Raw genomic sequence first — 22,094 nt, forward strand, 5'->3', positions numbered from 1 at the left:
TACTAGTAACCCCACTCCAAGAAAATGCTTTGAAATCTAGTCTGCTACCTTGTGATTGCCTCTGTGTTTTTGCATGTGTGAGAGAGAAAGAGATGTAGTTTCACCTGCTGCCAACTGATGGCGGTGTTTCGGAGACACACAAAGGGACACTAGACATATATACAGATGTTTGACAGCCCAAGCTTTGACAATGTTTTTTTTTTAAACTGGTTTATTATGCACCAATTTATGCCACACCCCTGATTTAGCTCCACCCACATGTTCTATATGTTTTGTATATTTTGTCAGTCGCGGGCCCCACAATTTATAATGGCAGCCCTGGTCCTACTCCTTAGTAAATTTGCAATCAGATAAATTGCATCCTTTTCACATAAAAAGAAAAAGCTAAATCGATTCAAACCAACATTTAGTAAATTAACCACTAGTGTGTTGGTTGGACTGTAGAAGAAATCCAACAAGAAAATAATGATAACAAGGATTCATTATATACAATCTCCAATTGCTCCTAGTAAGGATAGGAATTAGCATTGTGTAAGAATACTTACATAGTAGAAGAACGTGACATGATCAGATTTAGGATCCCGGCTCTTGATATCGTATTCCACAGTCGCTGACAGATCGGAGTCACAAGGAATTTTCTCTGGATCTGTTTCTACAGGTATATTCAGAAAACTGTGACTCTCAGAGTATAAGGAGACCAGATACATTTCTGCCATGTGATGCCTATCTACATCCTCATCATCCTCATGTGATGCCATCTTTGCCTGAGGGTAGAACACATAAAAAGAATGAAACCACCTGTACATTTTTGCAATTAGTTAGAAATACTATAATATAAAATCACACTCTTTGCAATATAAATTCTTGCTGATATTAATCAGCTCCTTTAAAGGACAACATGCTGGAGACATTGGAGGTTTTTCAGACCTAGGGCGGAACGCTGTAACATCCGCTCCCCTGGTCCGCCGCACATCGCCGACTACCGCGGAGATAATTATTGCATATGCTGTAACATATGTGATAATTATGGCAAAGGACAGCTCTTGCGTTAACAGTTGTCCTTTGCGATCTGGCCGGCGATGTGCAGTGGGTCCCGGCGGCTCCCCCTCCCTCCCTTACCCGGCATGGATGCTGCTGCTGCTGCCGGGCGGCCACACCTCCTCCTCCCTGCACACGGAAGAGGATTACAGTGCAGGGAGGAGGAGGTCACAGGTCCGGGCAGCACAGCTCTTTGCTGCCCTGACACAGGTGAGGGGGGGAGGTTGGTGCGGGGCAGCGGGGGTCGGTGCGGTAGAAGCTCATAGGCTTCTATGGGGCATCACCAGCTTTTGCTGGTGATGCATCCCCGTCGCGATAACCCGGCGGGGGGGGGGGTGGTTTAGAGAATCCCACAATTCCTTAAAAACCCATATAACAGGGTTTTTCCACATTTTTCCTTTAGAGAATCTCCCCCCTAATCACTGGGCTGCAATTTCACAGGCATAATAAGTAATGAATTGCTGAACATGCATACGGCATACTTGCCTACACGACAGCGGCGGCTCATACCTCTGTGGAGGAGGGAGGCTGCCGCGATACGCCCCCTCTCCACTGCGGATGTGCTTGTGGTTCCCCCTGCCAATCCCGGTCCTCAATGCGGGGCTGGCGCATGTGCATTAGCTTCTTCGCTACTCCGCATGCGCTGACCCCCAGCCTCTATGGGCTGCTGTTGACTGAATATCCTCCTCTAGCTGCACATGTGTGGAACCTGGTTTTTATGGACTGTCACTTAGCAGCCCATGTAGAGACTTCCCGGAGGTAAGTAACACCTCCCAATGGGACTGCCTTGGGTGGCTGGCAGGTTGGACTTCCAATAGGAAGTCACTGCCAGTCACAGTGAAGCCAAAGCAGTTTCATTGACTGCATTTGGCTTCACTGTCAGAGAACTGTAGTGGATTTTACCTGAGGGGGCTGCAGCCCTGCAGCCCATAGGTAAAAACCACCACTGCAACCTGACCCTCTCCATGAGGGACAAAATGCTCTGTTCCTGGACTTCCCTGGTAATGTAGGATTGCCATCACCTGTTGTGAGCTAGGTAATTGATAAGAAAGGTGTTTCACCACAGGTGATGGCAATCATACATTACCAGGGAAGTCCAGGAACAGAGCATTTTGTTCCTCATGGAGAGAATCAGGTAGGCAAGTATGGCATATAGATTGTATTGCGCATGTGCAAGGCCATCAATTGATAAAATCCAGTGTCTGTTTTTTTAATCGCTGGCCGTTCACAAGTTGATTGACAGGAAACTGCCTGGGTGGATCAGGAAAAACGCAGGCATGACCAGGTAGGGTGTGCGGAATCAGCTTTGGCCCTTATCAGCCTGTTTCTATTGCACTGGCCGAGTATGTCCTGGGTTACACACAGATTGGCAAAATCATTGAATGGTGAGTGAGATATCTACAGCTGATCGCAGACCTGCGATATTTTCGCAAGCCTTTTGCAGGCTTACACAAGGCGGGATTTAACTCTGGCGGGGAGGCGGCTATCTGATCACATGGCTTTGCAAATTAGCAGAGAAGTAATCAGATCCAAATAACTCCCATTCATTCCCATTGCCAGATGAAGAACAACTCCCCGTACCTTCATTTATTCAAAAATAATCTCAATGTCACCACAAACTGCCAGCCATTTGTTCTGTCCATAATGGATCCCGCACACGCCCACATGTCTGTGACCAGATCTCCCAACTTTATCTTGAATGGGCAGTAGGACCAGCTGCGCCAGAGGTGCAGGTGCTTTCAAAAAGATGCAGAGCCTTCTGTGGAAGTGCCTGTCCTCATTCTGATGGGGTGTGGCTCAACGACACGACCCCCATTTTCTTCACTTGGACTGTATAGTCCAAATCGAATAGAAAGTTAATCTGAATTTCACCTGTACAGCTGCATTCAATGCTGAATTGATCCTGATGCGATCTCTGTGGCATACTCTTAGCAGGCAAGTCTATTTCTGCCTGATGAAAAGGAGGCCACACACCCCCCCCCCACACCGCACCGTCTATTCTTCCCTGGCACCCCGGCACCAATCGATAGAAAATCAATATCGTTGGCCGCCAGATCCGTCCGTGTGTCAGCGAGGGTGTGTTTGCATGTGACTACAGACAACTAAACATGTTTTGGTAGGGGTGTGCACCATGCACTTTTCGTGCTTTGATTCTGTATCTCCTGCCGAGTTTTGGGTCTGGATCTGTTCAAAAACACCACCCTTCCGTGTTTCGTGTTTTGTATCTGTATTTTTTTAAACCATAAAAACCGATAAAATCACAGAATTTTTTTTTTTTGCTCCGATGCTATTATTAGCCTCAATAAAAAACGCTCCAAAGAGCACATAGGCCCTTATTCTGATTGAGTCAGACAACTGCGTGTTCAGTCAGACGGCCAATGTATTGTGTTTGCGCATGTGCAGAGGCATTTCTGCGCATGTGCGAACGCCGCGCACGGCTGAATTCGGTGCAGAAAATGATCGGTCGGAACAATCCGAGCAGGGGGTGGAGAGGGGCGTGAAGGGCTGTTTGGGCTCATTACCATATGCGTACACCCCGCGTTTCATGTGCGTTCCCATGAAAACTCTGGGCGTACATGTGGCAATCCGGCCATGACGCACGTGTGGGGGGCGGACAGCTGACATAGCCGGATGGGGGAGTTGGAGATGGGGGAGTTGTTCACATGAAACATCCACTCGCGGCCCGTTCGCTCGTCATCTTACCGCATTCGGACGGTTTGAGCGATACGTACGGTAGGCGGGGCTAAGAACACTTGGTGGCTGTCCGAAATACTCATCCATCTGAGTCAACTAGAATAAGGGCCATAATGCAAAGAAAATAGGTGCAAGATGGAATTTTCCTTGGGTCCTCCGGCCCACCCTTATGTTGTATTAACAGGACACTCACAGTTTAACAAACCAATCATTTCAGCGACAGGGTCTGCCACCACTGAAATAATTGGTTCGTTTGGACCCCACCAAAAAAAAGAGGTGCAAGATGAAATACATCTACATAAAGAGGACATGCAGAGTATAACAAACCATTCCAGCGACAGGGTCTGCCATAACTGTGGCTGAAATAATTGGTGTGTTTGGGCCCCCACAAAAAAAAGAGTTGCTTTGTCTGTTGTATAAGCCCAGGGGTGCTGCTAAGTCTGCGAATGTAAAAACTTGATGAATTGGCCCCTTAATTTGAGTTAGAAGTAATGCAAAAGAAGAGCAAGCATCTGGACAAACCAAGGACCTGATTCACGTTGGCTTGCTAAGCAGCGTAAATTTGCTTGCGTTCACATGGAGTCACCCAGAGTTTTCCTGGGCGCACCACCGTTTTTGTGGAAATGCTGGGTGACCCCATGTGACAGCTCCCTGCTTTATTTATACACTGCAATGTACAGTAGCTTTCACTTTGGATACTACTCTCTCAAATATAACCCTAACTGAAGATGTTACATCTGCCCCCCACTGCAGCTGAGAAGGGGGGGGGGGGGGCTATTTCCTTATGTACATGGATAAAATAGGAAAATGCAATAGCCCCACCTTGTTGCAGAGTCACTTACCGTTAATGATAGTTGGTTGTCCCATGTAGAAGTGTTGAGTTTACCATGAGCAATTCCATTGTTGTCAGTCACCAGACTTGCAGCCTTTTCACTATTTCCATGCACATATATGGATACGGCTTCATTTGCTATGGGCTGTTCTTTCTCATCAACAACACGCACCTGATGATAATAAGTGCAGATCAAAACCATCATATAATGAAAGTAACTGTATATATTCAGTAATATAATGATCTCAGGGGCAGACGCATGATTTCCGGAGGAGGGTTTACTAATGTTTGAGTTTAGATCGAATGCCGCCAGTCCATGAAGATGCATAATTAACATATACCGTAATAAGCTATAGTCTTTCCCAAACAAAGGGGGAGATGTATCAATCTGGTGAAGTGATAAAGTGGTGATAATGCACCAGTCAATCATCTATTAACTGTCATTTTTTGAAACACAATACTCAGATATTTTGACAGTTTAGTGATGTCATCAATTCTGGCATACCCTCCAACATATCTGACAAAAAAACTGGTACAGTGGGTGTGGCTATATACAGTATGTTATTATTGTCATCCTTGCTGGCGGGTCGCCAGAACGTACGCGCTGGCGACCCGCCAGCAGCCACGCCAGCGAGGAGACTGAGACGCGCGTGCGTCTCACGCGCACGCGCGTCTCAGTCTCCGTCGCTAGCGCGACGGAAACCCTGTCCGTCTCCGCCTCAGGGAGACGGACAGGGTTAGGGGGGGTTAGGGGGGGTGCGGGCAGGCGGCGGGGACCCCGGGTTACCGCCGGCAAGCCGGCGGGGACCCGGGGAACGGATGGAAGCGCCGTCGGAAGGGGACGCGCGCGCGTCCCCTTCTCACCATCACCATGGCGCTGGCGGGGGATGGCGGCTGGCGACGCCAGCGCCATCCGCTGCAAAGATGGGACCTGACCCATCTGTATATATATATATATATATATATATATATATATATATATATATATCCTCGGAGGTCCGGCACTCCTCACCTGCCCCTGCTCCACTCACTTACCTTGGCCTGGGTGCCCGCTGTGTGCTGGCGTTACCAGCGCTTGTATCAATATTGAGAAAAAAAGCGTCACTCCAGGTTCTACTGTAAGATGATGAGTTTACTGTAGGTCAACAGTGTTTCGGGCCGGAGCCCGTCTTCAGGACATAAACAGTGTGTTACATTTGTTGTACATGTTATATAGCTTACCAGGTCCTTGTGTCGGCGTCGCCATTCCGCCCCCTCCGTGGCGTCGGATCCTACTTCCGGGTAGTCATCGCCGGAAGTGACGCGGCGCCCATACTGGGGGTTTCACGCTGACGTCTCACAGACTGTCTGCCAGTAGTTCATACTGGAATCTACAATCAAACAGAATATTACTTCAAAATTCATCTCTATTATATACATAATACGTGTAATGCTTGTGCTATGTTAAAGTGTTATTGATTGTGCATTAGTTAAAATGTTATGGGTGACTGCCTCGTTCTTCCGTCTTGTGCACGTCATCTGATTGTGATGTACCCAGGTGCTCACTAGATGGTGCTCATGTTTCTCTTGTAGTTGTTACTATTTGTCATGGTTACACTCATCCACGTGAGATCCCCTGTATTGTTTATGTGTGACGTGTGCTGCTGTGTTTAAAATCTCAGATCGTTGGGTAATGTTGACGACTAGTGTGGGAATTGGGTCTTACCTACAACATATATTCCTACAAAAATCTATCTGTGTCCATGGGGGGAGTTTGTTTATCTGGACAACTATGTTATTTAGACATACATTCAAAGAGTATCTATACTCCTATGTATTGAAAAAATTTTTTATAAAACGTGAAAAAAATGTGAAAAAAATCTTATAGGTGTTGTTGGATTTTTAATATTTAATTTTTTGCCTAGGACCCATATGCGTGAAGATCCAGCTATTTTAATCACGGAACCAATTTACTGTTAAGATGAAAATTAACCCCTAATCCTTTCAGATGTATATCTAGGGTCTATCCCAAACCAAGTGCTCGGCTGTGTCAACATTGCGAGTTGAGTATGTGCTCATGATGAGACCAAGTGCCAATTAATCAGCCTTGGATATTTGTGAAAAAATGTGAAAAACTACATAAAATACCAAAAAAACAAAAAAACGTGAAAAATTCATGAATGTGTACTCAATAATGGAGTATGTGACCTGAAAAATAAATAAGTAAATAAATAAATAAATGAATAAGACATGGAAAAATCCTATGGTGGTGTATCTGTCCTGTGCCCCTTCACAGTATTGTTGGTATGTATGCGATTTACCCACTATGTTGTGGCCAACTATCCCATAGATCTGGTTTATCTAAAATGTGAGTTGTTTTTTAAAAAATAGACTTTGGTCTATTAACTATCTGTGCTCCTCCTGATACCTCAGTCGGACTCACAGCCTCTACTGCTTGTAAAATTAACTCTGATGGTATGCTTGTTGTGTCAGTGGGTCTATGGTGGTCTATTCTATCAGTACTATTTCCCCATCTGATCACAAAAAGCATTTAAAGTTCAGGGCCTCATTTAAACCGTTGGGGCTCACGGTATTGAGCCTACTAATCCAACGACATTCCAGCTGCAAAAGTCTCTTGTCCCTGTCATGTCCCAGCCACACTACGTGGAGGTGACAGGGACAAGAGACTTTTGCAGCTGGAATGTCGTTGGATTAGTAGGCTCAATACCGTGAGCCCCAACGGTTTAAATGAGGCCCTGAACTTTAAATGCTTTTTGTGATCAGATGGGGAAATAGTACTGATAGAATAGACCACCATAGACCCACTGACACAACAAGCATACCATCAGAGTTAATTTTACAAGCAGTAGAGGCTGTGAGTCCGACTGAGGTATCAGGAGGAGCACAGATAGTTAATAGACCAAAGTCTATTTTTTAAAAAACAACTCACATTTTAGATAAACCAGATCTATGGGATAGTTGGCCACAACATAGTGGGTAAATCGCATACATACCAACAATACTGTGAAGGGGCACAGGACAGATACACCACCATAGGATTTTTCCATGTCTTATTCATTTATTTATTTATTTACTTATTTATTTTTCAGGTCACATACTCCATTATTGAGTACACATTCATGAATTTTTCACGTTTTTTTGTTTTTTTGGTATTTTATGTAGTTTTTCACATTTTTTCACAAATATCCAAGGCTGATTAATTGGCACTTGGTCTCATCATGAGCACATACTCAACTCGCAATGTTGACACAGCCGAGCACTTGGTTTGGGATAGACCCTAGATATACATCTGAAAGGATTAGGGGTTAATTTTCATCTTAACAGTAAATTGGTTCCGTGATTAAAATAGCTGGATCTTCACGCATATGGGTCCTAGGCAAAAAATTAAATATTAAAAATCCAACAACACCTATAAGATTTTTTTCACGTTTTATAAAAAAAAATTTCAATACATAGGAGTATAGATACTCTTTGAATGTATGTCTAAATAACATAGTTGTCCAGATAAACAAACTCCCCCCATGGACACAGATAGATTTTTGTAGGAATATATGTTGTAGGTAAGACCCAATTCCCACACTAGTCGTCAACATTACCCAACGATCTGAGATTTTAAACACAGCAGCACACGTCACACATAAACAATACAGGGGATCTCACGTGGATGAGTGTAACCATGACAAATAGTAACAACTACAAGAGAAACATGAGCACCATCTAGTGAGCACCTGGGTACATCACAATCAGATGACGTGCACAAGACGGAAGAACGAGGCAGTCACCCATAACATTTTAACTAATGCACAATCAATAACACTTTAACATAGCACAAGCATTACACGTATTATGTATATAATAGAGATGAATTTTGAAGTAATATTCTGTTTGATTGTAGATTCCAGTATGAACTACTGGCAGACAGTCTGTGAGACGTCAGCGTGAAACCCCCAGTATGGGCGCCGCGTCACTTCCGGCGATGACTACCCGGAAGTAGGATCCGACGCCACGGAGGGGGCGGAATGGCGACGCCGACACAAGGACCTGGTAAGCTATATAACATGTACAACAAATGTAACACACTGTTTATGTCCTGAAGACGGGCTCCGGCCCGAAACACTGTTGACCTACAGTAAACTCATCATCTTACAGTAGAACCTGGAGTGACGCTTTTTTTCTCAATATATATATATATATATGCACATTATTCTCTACTGAGAGAAATTACATCTGCACACCAAAGTACTTTCAAGTGATTTTAAGAATATATTTGTAAGTCCAAGTTCAGACAGATCTTAAAACACATGGCAACATATTGCAAAAAAGAAGAATAGCAGTGGGTCACTTATCCATAACGGGCAAACAGCATGATACCCGTGGAGCTCCACGCTGGTACCATAACCAGTCTGCTCGACAGCCTGTTTCAGTGTGTTACCACCTTTATTTAAGAGCACAACCATATCTAAACAGTTACCATATAAATAGGGCACAGAGACCCGCCAAAATCAGAGCCATATGTCTCACCTGTGGCCGGCATTCAAGGAGTTTAAACCTCGTAACAACTTTTCTCTATATCCCTGCAGTGGAACGCACACCGCGGCGCGTGACACGCACGCACTTCCGCTTCCTGTGTGCTTATCAAACTGTTCCTCCGCCTGCCCTTTACCGTACATTCCGACCATTTGCACTTAAATCAGAAAGCTCCAGAGTGAGGACCACACTAAGCAGCCCACAATCTGTGCTCAATCTGTAATATCAGCGTATTAGCAGTATTCGGCACCTGGAACGCTTGGCAAGTGGCCATGTAAAGCACAGCCATCTTGCCCGCGTCATCCAATGCCTGACCGCATTCTAGGTCACATGGTGTTCGGCTGGGCAGCGACTCAACTTTATTGGCCACAGTATAGTTTGCACAAAGCATGTAATAGACGAAATTAACTGAATCAGAGAGTACTGCCACATAATTGAGAACTAATACAGCATCTGATATGACGGATCTCAGGTCCATAACTTTAGACAATTATTGTGATAACCAGCCATCACCATACATCATAAAGCATAAAATAACCAATGATAATAAAGAAATATAAATATACTGACATCCATCAATGTATAGAATCACACAAATGGTATACGTGAGAATGTCAAGCAGGAACAGTTCATTAAGACATTATACCACAACAGTGACAATCTATACAATAGTCATAACAACAAAAGCAAGCATTCCCTTTAAAGAAATACATTTAAATGGAGTTCCTCATTAAGGCCAGAGGGATTAAGTGAATTAAGATCATATATAATCATATACTCTCCTTACGTAAAAGGGTCAGGTGACGATCACCTCCCCTTTTGGGGTTCTTTACATGATATAGTGGCATAAAGTTAAAGTCCTTCATGGTGTGCCCAGCATCATAAAAGTGTCTGGCGACAGGAGGTGTAGTTTGGTTGCGAGTTGTCATAGCTTTCTTTATCGAAGATCGGTGCATGCCGATCCTCTCCTTAAGAATCCTAATTGTTTTACCAATGTACAAGTGAAGACAGGGGCAAACAATGACATATACGATGTATTTGCTCTCACAAGTCATACGATGTTGTAATTTGTATTTATAATTTGTTGTTGGATGCTTAAAGCTTTCCCCCATGATCAAGTGCTGGCAATTTACACACCCGCTACATTTATAGGCTCCGTTCTTCATGCTTAACCAGTTGGAATTATCAGGAGTAAAACTAATGTCCGAATACGTGATTTCATCCTTCAAGTTTTTATATATATATATATATATATATATATATATATATATATATATATATATATAAACAGGCAAGAAAGCACGTCACTCCGGGTCTGGTGTCAACAAACAGAATTTTACTGCGCAATGTCTACGCCGTTTCGGGCTGGGCCCGTCTTCAGGACATTAACAGTAGTGTATAACAAAAGTGCATTAAATACCTTACCAGTATCCCAGGTTACTCTCCGCTGCCCGACGCTCACCGTCCGTGTCCCGCTGTCACTTCCGGTCTCCTGGGCGGAAATGACATGGTGCCGGCTACAGGAGCCGTCAGGAGAAGGGCAACACTGTGGGCAAAACATTTACATGAATTAAAACAGTGCAAAACATGGAATCTCGCTGTTTCGCGAGCAAACGTGCATACAGTGCAAGCAGCAGTGTACAAATAATATTAAAACAACTCATAACATACAATATTAAAAACAATATCTGTGCAGAGCTGTTCATTTCTATGTGAACAATAAAGTGCTTCGTGAATCGATTTTCAGGCCACTAGATGGCAGTGTCAACTGCTATTATAATATGATGTTATAATAGTGTATATAATATCCTTAAGGTCCCTAAGGACTGATCTAAATAAAGTGCTAGTGCCTTACATGAAAAGTGCTAAGTGAGAATTAGTTTAAAACAGAAAACCACCTTCTGTGATGGTCTCTTGGCAGTATAATTTTTGGTGTGCTGGGCATAATTCAACCCCCCACCACATCGGACCTTATTACTTTATGAGGAGCATGATATTAAATCAAAAATATATATCTCCCCGTGACCTCTGTCTAGGATCTCCGCTCCAAAGGTTCTACACCACCCGCTGATGTTTGGTATTTATAAGAAACAGTTAAAGTTGATGGCCTCATTTAATCCCCCAGGGTTGACAGAGTTAAGGGTGTATATCCATCTGCTCTCTAAACGGAGCAGTTGTCTGTCCCTGTCACCTCCACGGGGGGATGGGGGCACATGATCGATGATGCGGTAACGCAACTGCGCCATGCTATGTCGAGCCTGGGCGTAGTGTCTGGCCACCGCCTGGTCACTGTTTCCTGATAACAACGCTGACCTGATGGCCATCCTGTGTTGGGCCATGCGTTCTTTGAACTGTCTGGCTGTCTTGCCCACGTAGTTTAACCCACATGGACAAGACAGCAAATAGACCACATATCTTGAACTACATGTGAGGGGATATTTAATTGTATAACTTTTCCCTGTAACCGGGTGCTTAAAGTTATCCCCCGTCTCCATGTGGTTACATGTTGCACATCCCGTACATTTAAAACAGCCAGCTTTTCTGCTAAGAAAGTGCTGTGTGCTGGGTTTCGGGATCCTGCTAAGGTCAGTTTTGACCACTAGGTCACGAATATTGGGGCCTCTCTTATAACTGGGCATTAGTTTAGTTTTATGCAGGCTTTTAAGATCTGGGTCTGTGCTGATCATGGGCCACAGTGTCCTCACATCCGACACGATGTTTGGCGTTTGTGTGGAGTACTGCGTCACCCATGTCAACATATCCGAGGTGTTATCATTGGGTTTGTCATTTGACTTTAGTAATTGTTCCCTAGTTTTTTGGCATGCACGGTCTCTAGCCCTGGACAGATCTTTTAATGGGTATCCCCTTTGTACAAATTTATCTGTCATTTCATTGAGCTGTTGGTCACGCATTTGGATGTTGCTGTTAATGCGGCATACTCGTAGATATTGGGAGTATGGAAGACCTGACTTTGTGTGTGCCGGGTTGAAACTGCCATGATGAAGTAAGTTATTGCGATCAGTAGTTTTTGTAAAGAGTTGGGTGTTGATGATTCCTCCCTCAATGGTGATCTGGACATCAAGAAATTGTATCATGTGTCTATCCAGTTTGTAAGTAAATTTCACCGGGCTGTTCGAGGCATTTTGGGTCTCCAGGCAGCCAATCAACACTTCCTGGGGTCCTGTCCAGAACACCAGGATGTCGTCAATATAACGACAATATAATGCAACATATTGTTGCATAGCCGGTGTGAAGAAGATTTTTTTCTCTACACTGTACATATATGCATTTGCATATACCGGAGCTGCCGCGGAACCCATTGCACAACCCCTGTTCTGATTAAAAAACTTTCCATCATGCGTAAAACAGTTATGAGTGAGGGTAAACTTTAAAATGTCAAGAAAGAACTCAATGTCCGGTCCTGCATATTGCACATTGCCCGTGATGAGTGATTTAACAGCCTCCACACCCTCCACATGGGGAATGCATGTGTAGAGGCTGCATACATCTATACATGCCATGGTTAGGTTTTCTGCTACCTGTGCAAAGTTGGATAATTTTTGGAGTAGCATGGTGGTATCCTTCAAATATGTATCCATGGTTTGTATGCAGGCCTGTAAGTGGTGGTCTATGTAGATCGCCAAGGGTTCGCACAGAGACCCCCGGGCAGATATGATGGGTCTGCCGGGGGGTCTCTGGGCGTCCTTGTGTATCTTAGGGATGGTGTAGAACAGGGCCGTCCTAGGTTTCAGTCTCAATAGCCGTTTTTTCAAGTCCATACTGATGTGTCCTCTCTCCACCGCCGTCGTCAATATGGAATTGAGTTCTGCAATATACTGTGGAGTAGGATCTTTAATCAGTGGAGTGTAGGTAGACTGGTCCAATAGTTGGCGATCACATTCTTCACGGTAGATGTTAATATCTTGAATAACTATTGAGCCCCCTTTATCCGCGCCCCTTATGGTGATATCATTCCGGGAGGACAATTGTTTTAATGCTTCTTTTTCATCTTTAGACACATTGCTGTGACTAATTGCTTGCGCATTAGTGCATGTCAAGTCCATCATCCGGGAAAAGTTTTCAAAGTAGGGCTAAAGGTTTGGGGATCAAAAGTGCTAGTAGTGCTTAATTTTTTATTTAATGCTGTGAAAGTGTCCAGTGCAGCTTCTTCCTTATTGCCTTGTTTGTCAAAAAATTCTCTTAGGCGGAGCTTCCTCTGAAATTTGTAGTTGTCCACTTTTTGTTGAAATTTGTCTTGCGATACAGTTGGTACAAAGCTCAACCCTCGGCTAAGTATCTTAGTCTCTGCCGGTGTGAGCGGAACTGAAGACAAATAAAAAATCAGGCTTTGGGACCCTGTGGGGGTTTGCGCCTGTTGCCCCCTTTGGGCCTGGCCCCCCCTCCTCGTGCGTTTTGGGGGTTTTCCGGGTCGAAATTGGGATCGATCCCCTTCGATCTGGTGTACACCCCTAAAGGGACCGCCTGTCGTCTGTTTCTCCTTCTAGTGGACGCTTGCATATCATTCTCACTGGCCGATGTGCTCGAATATTGTATATATATATATTATATATGTATGCAGCCTCTACACATGCATTCCCCATGTGGAGGGTGTGGAGGCTGTTAAATCACTCATCACGGGCAATGTGTAATATGCAGGACCGGACATTGAGTTCTTTCTTGACATTTTAAAGTTTACCCTCACTCATAACTGTTTTACGCATGATGGAAAGTTTTTTAATCAGAACAGGGGTTGTGCAATGGGTTCCGCGGCAGCTCCGGTATATGCAAATGCATATATGTACAGTGTAGAGAAAAAAATCTTCTTCACACCGGCTATGCAACAATATGTTGCATTATATTGTCGTGATATTGACGACATCCTGGTGTTCTGGACAGGACCCTAGGAAGTGTTGATTGGCTGCCTGGAGACCCAAAATGCCTCGAACAGCCCGGTGAAATTTACTTACAAACTGGATAGACACATGATACAATTTCTTGATGTCCAGATCACCATTGAGGGAGGAATCATCAACACCCAACTCTTTACAAAAACTACTGATCGCAATAACTTACTTCATCATGGCAGCTTCCACCCGGCACACACAAAGTCAGGTCTTCCATACTCCCAATATCTACGAGTATGCCGCATTAACAGCAACATCCAAATGCGTGACCAACAGCTCAATGAAATGACAGATAAATTTGTACAAAGGGGATACCCATTAAAAGATCTGTCCAGGGCTAGAGACCGTGCATGCCAAAAAACTAGGGAACAATTACTAAAGTCAAATGACAAACCCAATGATAACACCTCGGATATGTTGACATGGGTGACGCAGTACTCCACACAAACGCCAAACATTGTGTCGGATGTGAGGACACTGTGGCCCATGATCAGCACAGACCCAGATCTTAAAAGCCTGCATAAAACTAAACTAATGCCCAGTTATAAGAGAGGCCCCAATATTCGTGACCTAGTGGTCAAAACTGACCTTAGCAGGATCCCGAAACCCAGCACACAGCACTTTCTTAGCAGAAAAGCTGGCTGTTTTAAATGTACGAGATGTGCAACATGTAACCACATGGAGACGGGGGATAACTTTAAGCACCCGGTTACAGGGAAAAGTTATAAAATTAAATATCCCCTCACATGTAGTTCAAGATATGTGGTCTATTTGCTGTCTTGTCCATGTGGGTTAAACTACGTGGGCAAGACAGCCAGACAGTTCAAAGAACGCATGGCCCAACACAGGATGGCCATCAGGTCAGCGTTGTTATCAGGAAACAGTGACCAGGCGGTGGCCAGACACTACGCCCAGGCTCGACATAGCATGGCGCAGTTGCGTTACCGCATCATCGATCTTGTGCCCCCATCCCCCCGTGGAGGTGACAGGGACAGACAACTGCTTCGTTTAGAGAGCAGATGGATATACACCCTTAACTCTGTCAACCCTGGGGGATTAAATGAGGCCATCAAGTTTAACTGTTTCTTATAAATACCAAACATCAGCGGGTGGTGTAGAACCTTTGGAGCGGAGATCCTAGACAGAGGTCACGGGGAGATATATATTTTTGATATAATATCATGCTCCTCATAAAGTAATAGGGTCCGATGTGGTGGGGGGTTGAATTATGCCCAGCACACCAAAAATTATACTGCCAAGAGACCATCACAGAAGGTGGTTTTCTGTTTTAAACTAATTCTCACTTAGCACTTTTCATGTAAGGCACTAGCACTTTATTTAGATCAGTCCTTAGGGACCTTAAGGATATTATATACACTATTATAACATCATATTATAATAGCAGTTGACACTGCCATCTAGTGGCCTGAAAATCGATTCACGAAGCACTTTATTGTTCACATAGAAATGAACAGCTCTGCACAGATATTGTTTTTAATATTGTATGTTATGAGTTGTTTTAATATTATTTGTACACTGCTGCTTGCACTGTATGCACGTTTGCTCGCGAAACAGCGAGATTCCATGTTTTGCACTGTTTTAATTCATGTAAATGTTTTGCCCACAGTGTTGCCCTTCTCCTGACGGCTCCTGTAGCCGGCACCATGTCATTTCCGCCCAGGAGACCGGAAGTGACAGCGGGACACGGACGGTGAGCGTCGGGCAGAGGGGAGTAACCTGGGATACTGGTAAGGTATTTAATGCACTTTTGTTATACACTACTGTTAATGTCCTGAAGACGGGTCCAGCCTGAAACGGCGTAGACATTGCGCAGTAAAATTCTGTTTGTTGACACCAGACCCGGAGTGACGTGCTTTCTTGCCTGTTTGTATTTGTGGGTGAGAATTCGCCCTCAGCACGGGCACCTGGGCAAGTACCATAGCTGCCCCTGTCAGCGGAGGAGTTGCCGGACACCAACCTGTCTATCTATATATATATATATATATATATATATATATATATATATAGGGGAGTGACCATGTGTAAAGCGGTCGTGGCCATGACCCTTTTACTTTCCACTTCGTATCCGACATTTTTTAGAGTCCCATTTTTAAAAAGAGATAACTGCGCTGGCTGTCCCTACCTCTGCCCCATCAACTGTCTGGGGTCTGGCTGGAAGATGACAGGAAACTTCAGCCATTAGTCCCCACTCCCCACTGCCAGGTTCTCCGTGCTGCGGCTTGTGACATCATGCAGCCCATTCTTTGATCTCAGAGTAAGCTTGTTCTGTAGCGGCTGGGGCGGCGCTGGGAGAGCAATCAACAGTCTGGCACTGCTGAATGGCCGCACACAGCATGCCGCGTCTTGTAGTCGGCCCCGCAGCCGTGCCATGATATCCAACCGCAGCCTATCCCCGAGCAGGGAGAGGCAGGCCCGCTGCATCCCCCTGCCCTGCACCCTGGGAGATATAGTCCTGGCCGGCAGTTCCCCCACGCTCCCTGGGGAGTAGTCGGTGGTATTTTGAAATACAACTCCCAGAGACCCTCAATCACCCAGAGCTTCTGTTAAAAAAACGGTACAATCGGTACAGTTTATTTTATCTGGTACAGACCGTTAATGGTACTGTACCGGGTAAATTGGTACAGTTGGAGGGTATGTTCTAGTGCAAATTAAACTGCATTTTTTTATTAGATTTTTAACATGTCTGGTAACCCCAGCAGGATTCTGGACTCTGCATTATCTCCTCCAAACAGTCCCCTCCTGTCAATCACTTTGTATTTAAATCCCCACTGCGATTGGCCTCACAAAGTTAAACTGGAGCATACGGCGCAGGCCCAGTAGGCAAATAATCGCTCAGTTGTGTAAACATCGGCATTGTGTACAAATCAGAGTCAAGCTCTCTGTGCTGGATTCATTATATATAACTTTTACTGTAAATTATTATCTAATCGATATACCAAAGAATGGTCTGGCGCTGCAACCCAATATTCAGGATTATATTAAAAGTCTATTGCTATTAACTTTTATTCCCTGCTGCTGTGATATTATGAGGTGCTCAAACCGCAAAAGTTAGAAAACCAAGAAACAAGATATATCATCACACACGGGAACAGAGGCAGAACTCTGGGTTGCAATGGAGTCATCTGCCGCCGGGCTCCTGCTCCCAAGGGAGCACCTCTCCTCTCCTGCAAGTTTGAATCAGTTAATTGAAAGCCATTGATATCACTTCTGTGGCTGACTCCCCCTCCCTCCCAGCAGCACCAAAGAAGTCACAGTTTATTTATTTTTAAACATAATATACATAACATAAACACAGATATATTTACTGTATGTAAGGTGCAGTGTGTGTGTGTGTGTGTGTGTGTGTGGGGGGGCACCAATATTTATCTTGCCTCCGGGCAACTGGGATGAACTTATGCCACTGCACGGGAATACATACTTATGTTAAAAAAATAAAATTATGACATGTTATGACATGACAATTGACAGTCAATAGATACAACACAGTTAATATATAATAATTAGAGATATGTGCACCAAAAAAAAATGAAGAAAAAATAATTATTAAAAAGAACTCAATGTTAATTAGAGTTGACTCTTATTAAAAAGAAATGTTAGATCTGCTGGCACAGTCCCTTATTAGGATGCTACCATCATTAATATGTGGCTTAGATGTTAGCAGAGGAAGCCGCTGTTGCTAACAGTAGGCATGTCCAAACTATGGCTCTCCAGCTGTTGTGAAACTACAAGTCCAATCATGCCTTGCTACAGGTTTACTATTAGGGAATGCTAAAACTATGGCAAGGCATGCTGGGATATGTAGTTTCAGAACAGCTGGAGGGCCATAGTTTGGACATGCCTACATTAGACAGACGACTTTTAAAAGCACCCGGGAGGTCACTCATCAATACCTAACTGCACATATCTAAGTGGCTGCGCAACCATCAAAAAGAAAAAGGAGACTAAGAACTAAAGACTCTGGAGAAGGCTGAAAATACTGGGCACCAGCGCCAGCAGCTGGGAGTCACGGAGGGGGAGAGGCCTGATGGGTATGTGAGACAACTATCCCATATTCTGTCTGGCCAGGCTGGAAGTCTGCACCATTGCATGCATTACTAATTACCAATAGAAGACTGAACTGTTACTATAAACCATACTAACCGTGAACAGTGAACCAAACTAACCATACTAACTGCAGGTCTCCATCTGTACTTCTTAACAGTAAACGAATGAAGGTGAACTGCGAAGCCTAACTAACATCTGAGTCTCCACCATTGCATGCATTACTAACTACCAATAGAAAACTGAACTGTTACTATAAACCATACTAACCATAGACAGTGAACCAAACTAACCATACTAACTGCAGGGCTCCATCTGTACTTATTAACAGTATACTAATGAAGGTGGAATGGGAAGCCTGACTAATATCTGAGTCTCCACCATTGCATGCATTACTAACTACCAATAGAAGACTGAACTGTTACTATAAACCATACTAACCATGGACAGTGAACCAAACTAACCATACTAACTGCAGGGCTCCATCTGTACTTATTAACAGTATACTAATGAAGGTGGAATGGGAAGCCTAACTAACATCTGTGTCTCCACCATTGCATGCATTACTAACTACCAATAGAAGACTGTACTGTTACTATAAACCATACTAACCGTGGACAGTGAACCAAACTAACCATACTAACTGCAGGGCTCCATCTGTACTTATTAACAGTAAACAAATGAAGGTGAAATGCGAAGCCTAACTAACATCTGAGTCTCCACCATTGCATGCATTACTAACTACCAATAGAAGACTGAACTGTTACTATAAACTATACTAACCATGGACAGTGAACCAAACTAACCATACTAACTGCAGGGCTCCATCTGTACTTATTAACAGTATACTAATGAAGGTGAAATGGGAAGCCTGAGCCTCATATTAATGATGGTAGCAACCTAATCAGGGACTGCATCAGCAAATCTGACATTTATTTTTAATAAGTCGACTCTAATTAACATTATTAAGTTCTTTTAAATATTTTATTATTTTTCTTCATTTTTTTGGTGCGCATCTCTCTTCAATTATTGAATATTAACTGTGTTGTATGTATTGTCTGTCACTTGTCGTGTCATTAAATAATCTAATAGATGACCCTTATAAACTCTATCTCTTATATATTTAGCTACATGTGTCAATCATGTGTGTCCATAACGCTAGGTGGAGTCAGAGTGACACATACAGTAGGTTGTGCTGATAGGCTATTAGCCCTGATCTGTCACGCTATGACTCATCGGAGTTTGAAGGGGCGTGGCCTAGCTGTTCATGGAGTAGGAGTCCTGCCTACAGACTCCTGCCTATTATACTACAGGTGGCATCAAATTAAAATCCCCCTCGGTGGCTGAAGACTTCTTGAGATCACTGTGTGGGCTCCCTTTGACCTGCCTCCTGGTCCCAAACCTCCAGCTCCTGCCCTGGGTCTCCTTCATGTGTCCGACGGCCATATTGGAGGAGATTGCCCAGCGCTGCTGCTTCCACACTCCCAAGCGCACGGACTTCCACTCAGCCGCGTGGATAGCGGCTGACTGCCCGCCTGCCCCCTGACTCCCACCCGGTGCTAATGTACCTCTGTTTGGCCCCTGCTCCTAGACTGGGTCTCCGATGTGCGTCCAGCGGCCATATTGGAGCAGGCATCCTGGCCCTTCTGCCTCTACCCTGCTGTCTTGCGGCATGCGCCCGCAGGTCACACCAGGCAAGAGGCGAAGCGGCTGACTGCCCGCCTGCCCCCTGACTCCCACCTCTGTTTGGCTCCCAGCCTGGGTCTCCGATATGCGTCTGGTGGGACCTATTGGAGCAGGCATCCTGGCCCTGCTGCCTCTACCCTGCTGACTTGCGGCATGCGGCCGCAGGCCACATCAGGCAGGAGGCGAAGCTACCAGGGCCAGGGAGCGGTCAATCAGGCTCAGTTCCCCCCCCCCACTGCAGGTCTAAATCTGGACATGCCGCCAGACAGCAGGGTAAAGGCAGCAGTGCCAGGATGCCTGCTCCAATATGGCCACCAGATGCATGTCGGAGCAGGGGCCAGAACAGAGGTACCTCAGCACCAGGTGGGAGGAGGTATCGTCGGGGTTAGCTGGCGACCAGCCAACCGCTATCTACTCAGCTACCTTCCCCCACCCATGGCACCCTTGCACCCCCATCCTCACCCACCGCACCTCACCTTCGACTCCACGGCACCCACCCCTCCAGCACCCCCGCATCCACCTGCATAAACACCGCACCTGCCCCTCTCCATCCCGCAGTATACTCACCCCCAACCCCCCCTACATAAATCAGTTCACAGGTTAAGTGATGGAGTCCCTTACGATGGTGTGAAGAGCGCCCGTAGGGCGCGATGAATCACCTAGTGTATTTATATTTGATTAATTTAGTGCAAAAAGAAAACGTTTTCCTCCACATGTCTCTGGAACTGTAATTACCTTGATGTGGAATGGAGCACCTGTAGTGTAATAGTATGCAGGATCCACAAATGTAATGGATTTGTGCTTTTTTAAATAGGGTTCAGCTGAGGCTGTCTCAGTGTGACCTATAGGAAGATAAATATTGTGTTAGTGCATATTTACTGTCGCATATCGTGGGGCCTACACACTGGGCGATTTCAGGGTACAGTATTTTGTAAGCGATCTGACTCTAGAAAACACCCTTACATCGCTACGGGTGTAGGGGCCATAGCGATAATGATACATGGCCCCATGCATCACTTTTGCCCAGTGATTAATATCCAGCATGCTGGATAAATCTAGTTAATCACCGGTCAGGGCCAGTGCTCTTACCGGAGAACACTGACGGTGACAAATCGCTCAGCATACAGAGCTGACACATTGGGGGAAATTTACAAACAAAAGTACGCTTATTTTGGGCATATTCATAGGCAGTGGTATGCAAATATGATGGCCTACATGTATTTTCGACATTTACTATGCTGAAAATACGCAGATTTGTATTTATGGCACATTCGTATTCCTATTTACGAATACAAAATGAGTAGGGTTCCCCTGTATTTCGGCAACCAGCACAGGGCCCAACTAACCATCAGAGTGATGCCCCAGCCGGGGGGGGGGACTTTTTATACAAGTCCCCCGGTCAAAGCAAGTCCCCCTGGTCAGCCCGGGCCGGGACCCTAGGGGAAGAGGGGAAACCCCTATGAAGGGGTCCCCCCTCCAGAGTTAACCCTACCTTGTTTACAACCCCCCCCCCCCACCACCCCCATGAAGCACTATTGGATGCCTGGCAGCCAAATAGAAGCCGAGTTGGCCGCTAGGCATTCAATAGCTCTATTCAGGGGGAGGAGCCGCAGAATGTAAACAAACAGTACCTGCGGGCATCGCATACAGGTGTGTTATTTTTTTGCCAAGTAAGTGGATGCCTACGAAAAGGATGCGATCCACGCCTAGGAAGTGGTAAGTATGGTTTCCTTCCCCAGGTACTCACAAATTGGAGTTCTACTGGAGAAGGGGACCGATCTACATATCAAGATAGGTAAGTTGGTATGTGTGAAAATTTTTATTTTTTTGGTGTGTTATTTTTCTGTTTTTTTGGTGTGTTTTAAGCTCTGTCCCTGTAATGCAACTCCACACCCATATCGGGGTATTTTCAAAAAATACCCCGTGTAGTGGCTATGTATGCACTGCCTCTATGGTTGCTACATTTAAAAAAAAAAAGGATGCCAATATTCTTTAATGTCTGACTTCCACTACAAATAGAAACTGCAGCTACTGTAGGTTGGTCAACTTGCACATACAGATGGAGCTAGAGTCATTCATCCCGATAGCACACTATATTGCCGTTAATGGGGCGGGTGAGCGTCTCACATTCGTGATGTGTCGTGCTGAATGGCGCTCTGGAAGCCGCTCCGATGAGAGCGTCTCCATCTGTACCTTTATGCAACATCATGTTTCCTCAGTAACTCTTACAGTACCTGTTCCATCTTCTGTCAGTGAAGCTGAAAACTGTAAATATTCTAAACTTTCCTTCGAAAGTTTAAAAAAACTAAGATCAATCTCCTTGGCCAGACATCCTTTGCTGTCAGTCTGCA

The 22,094-nt window shown here is 44.8% G+C and overlaps 1 protein-coding gene across 1 annotated transcript in view; it reads right to left on the bottom strand.

Annotated features, from left to right (window-relative positions):
* Window positions 1-22,094, bottom strand: part of LOC146009238 (alpha-2-macroglobulin-like) — a 138,227-nt gene that overhangs the window by 91,143 nt on the left and 24,990 nt on the right. Inside the window, exons 9-12 of the mRNA XM_083149400.1 lie at window positions 21,978-22,089; window positions 20,479-20,585; window positions 4,575-4,736; window positions 546-764 (exon numbers count right to left, since the gene is read on the bottom strand). Coding sequence (XP_083005526.1) covers window positions 546-764; window positions 4,575-4,736; window positions 20,479-20,585; window positions 21,978-22,089 — 600 coding nt within the window. The remainder of the gene's footprint in view (window positions 1-545; window positions 765-4,574; window positions 4,737-20,478; window positions 20,586-21,977; window positions 22,090-22,094) is intronic.

The sequence above is a fragment of the Crinia signifera genome, chromosome 6 (genome assembly GCF_055691185.1).
Source record: "Crinia signifera chromosome 6, ASM5569118v1, whole genome shotgun sequence".
NCBI lineage: Eukaryota > Metazoa > Chordata > Amphibia > Anura > Myobatrachidae > Crinia > Crinia signifera.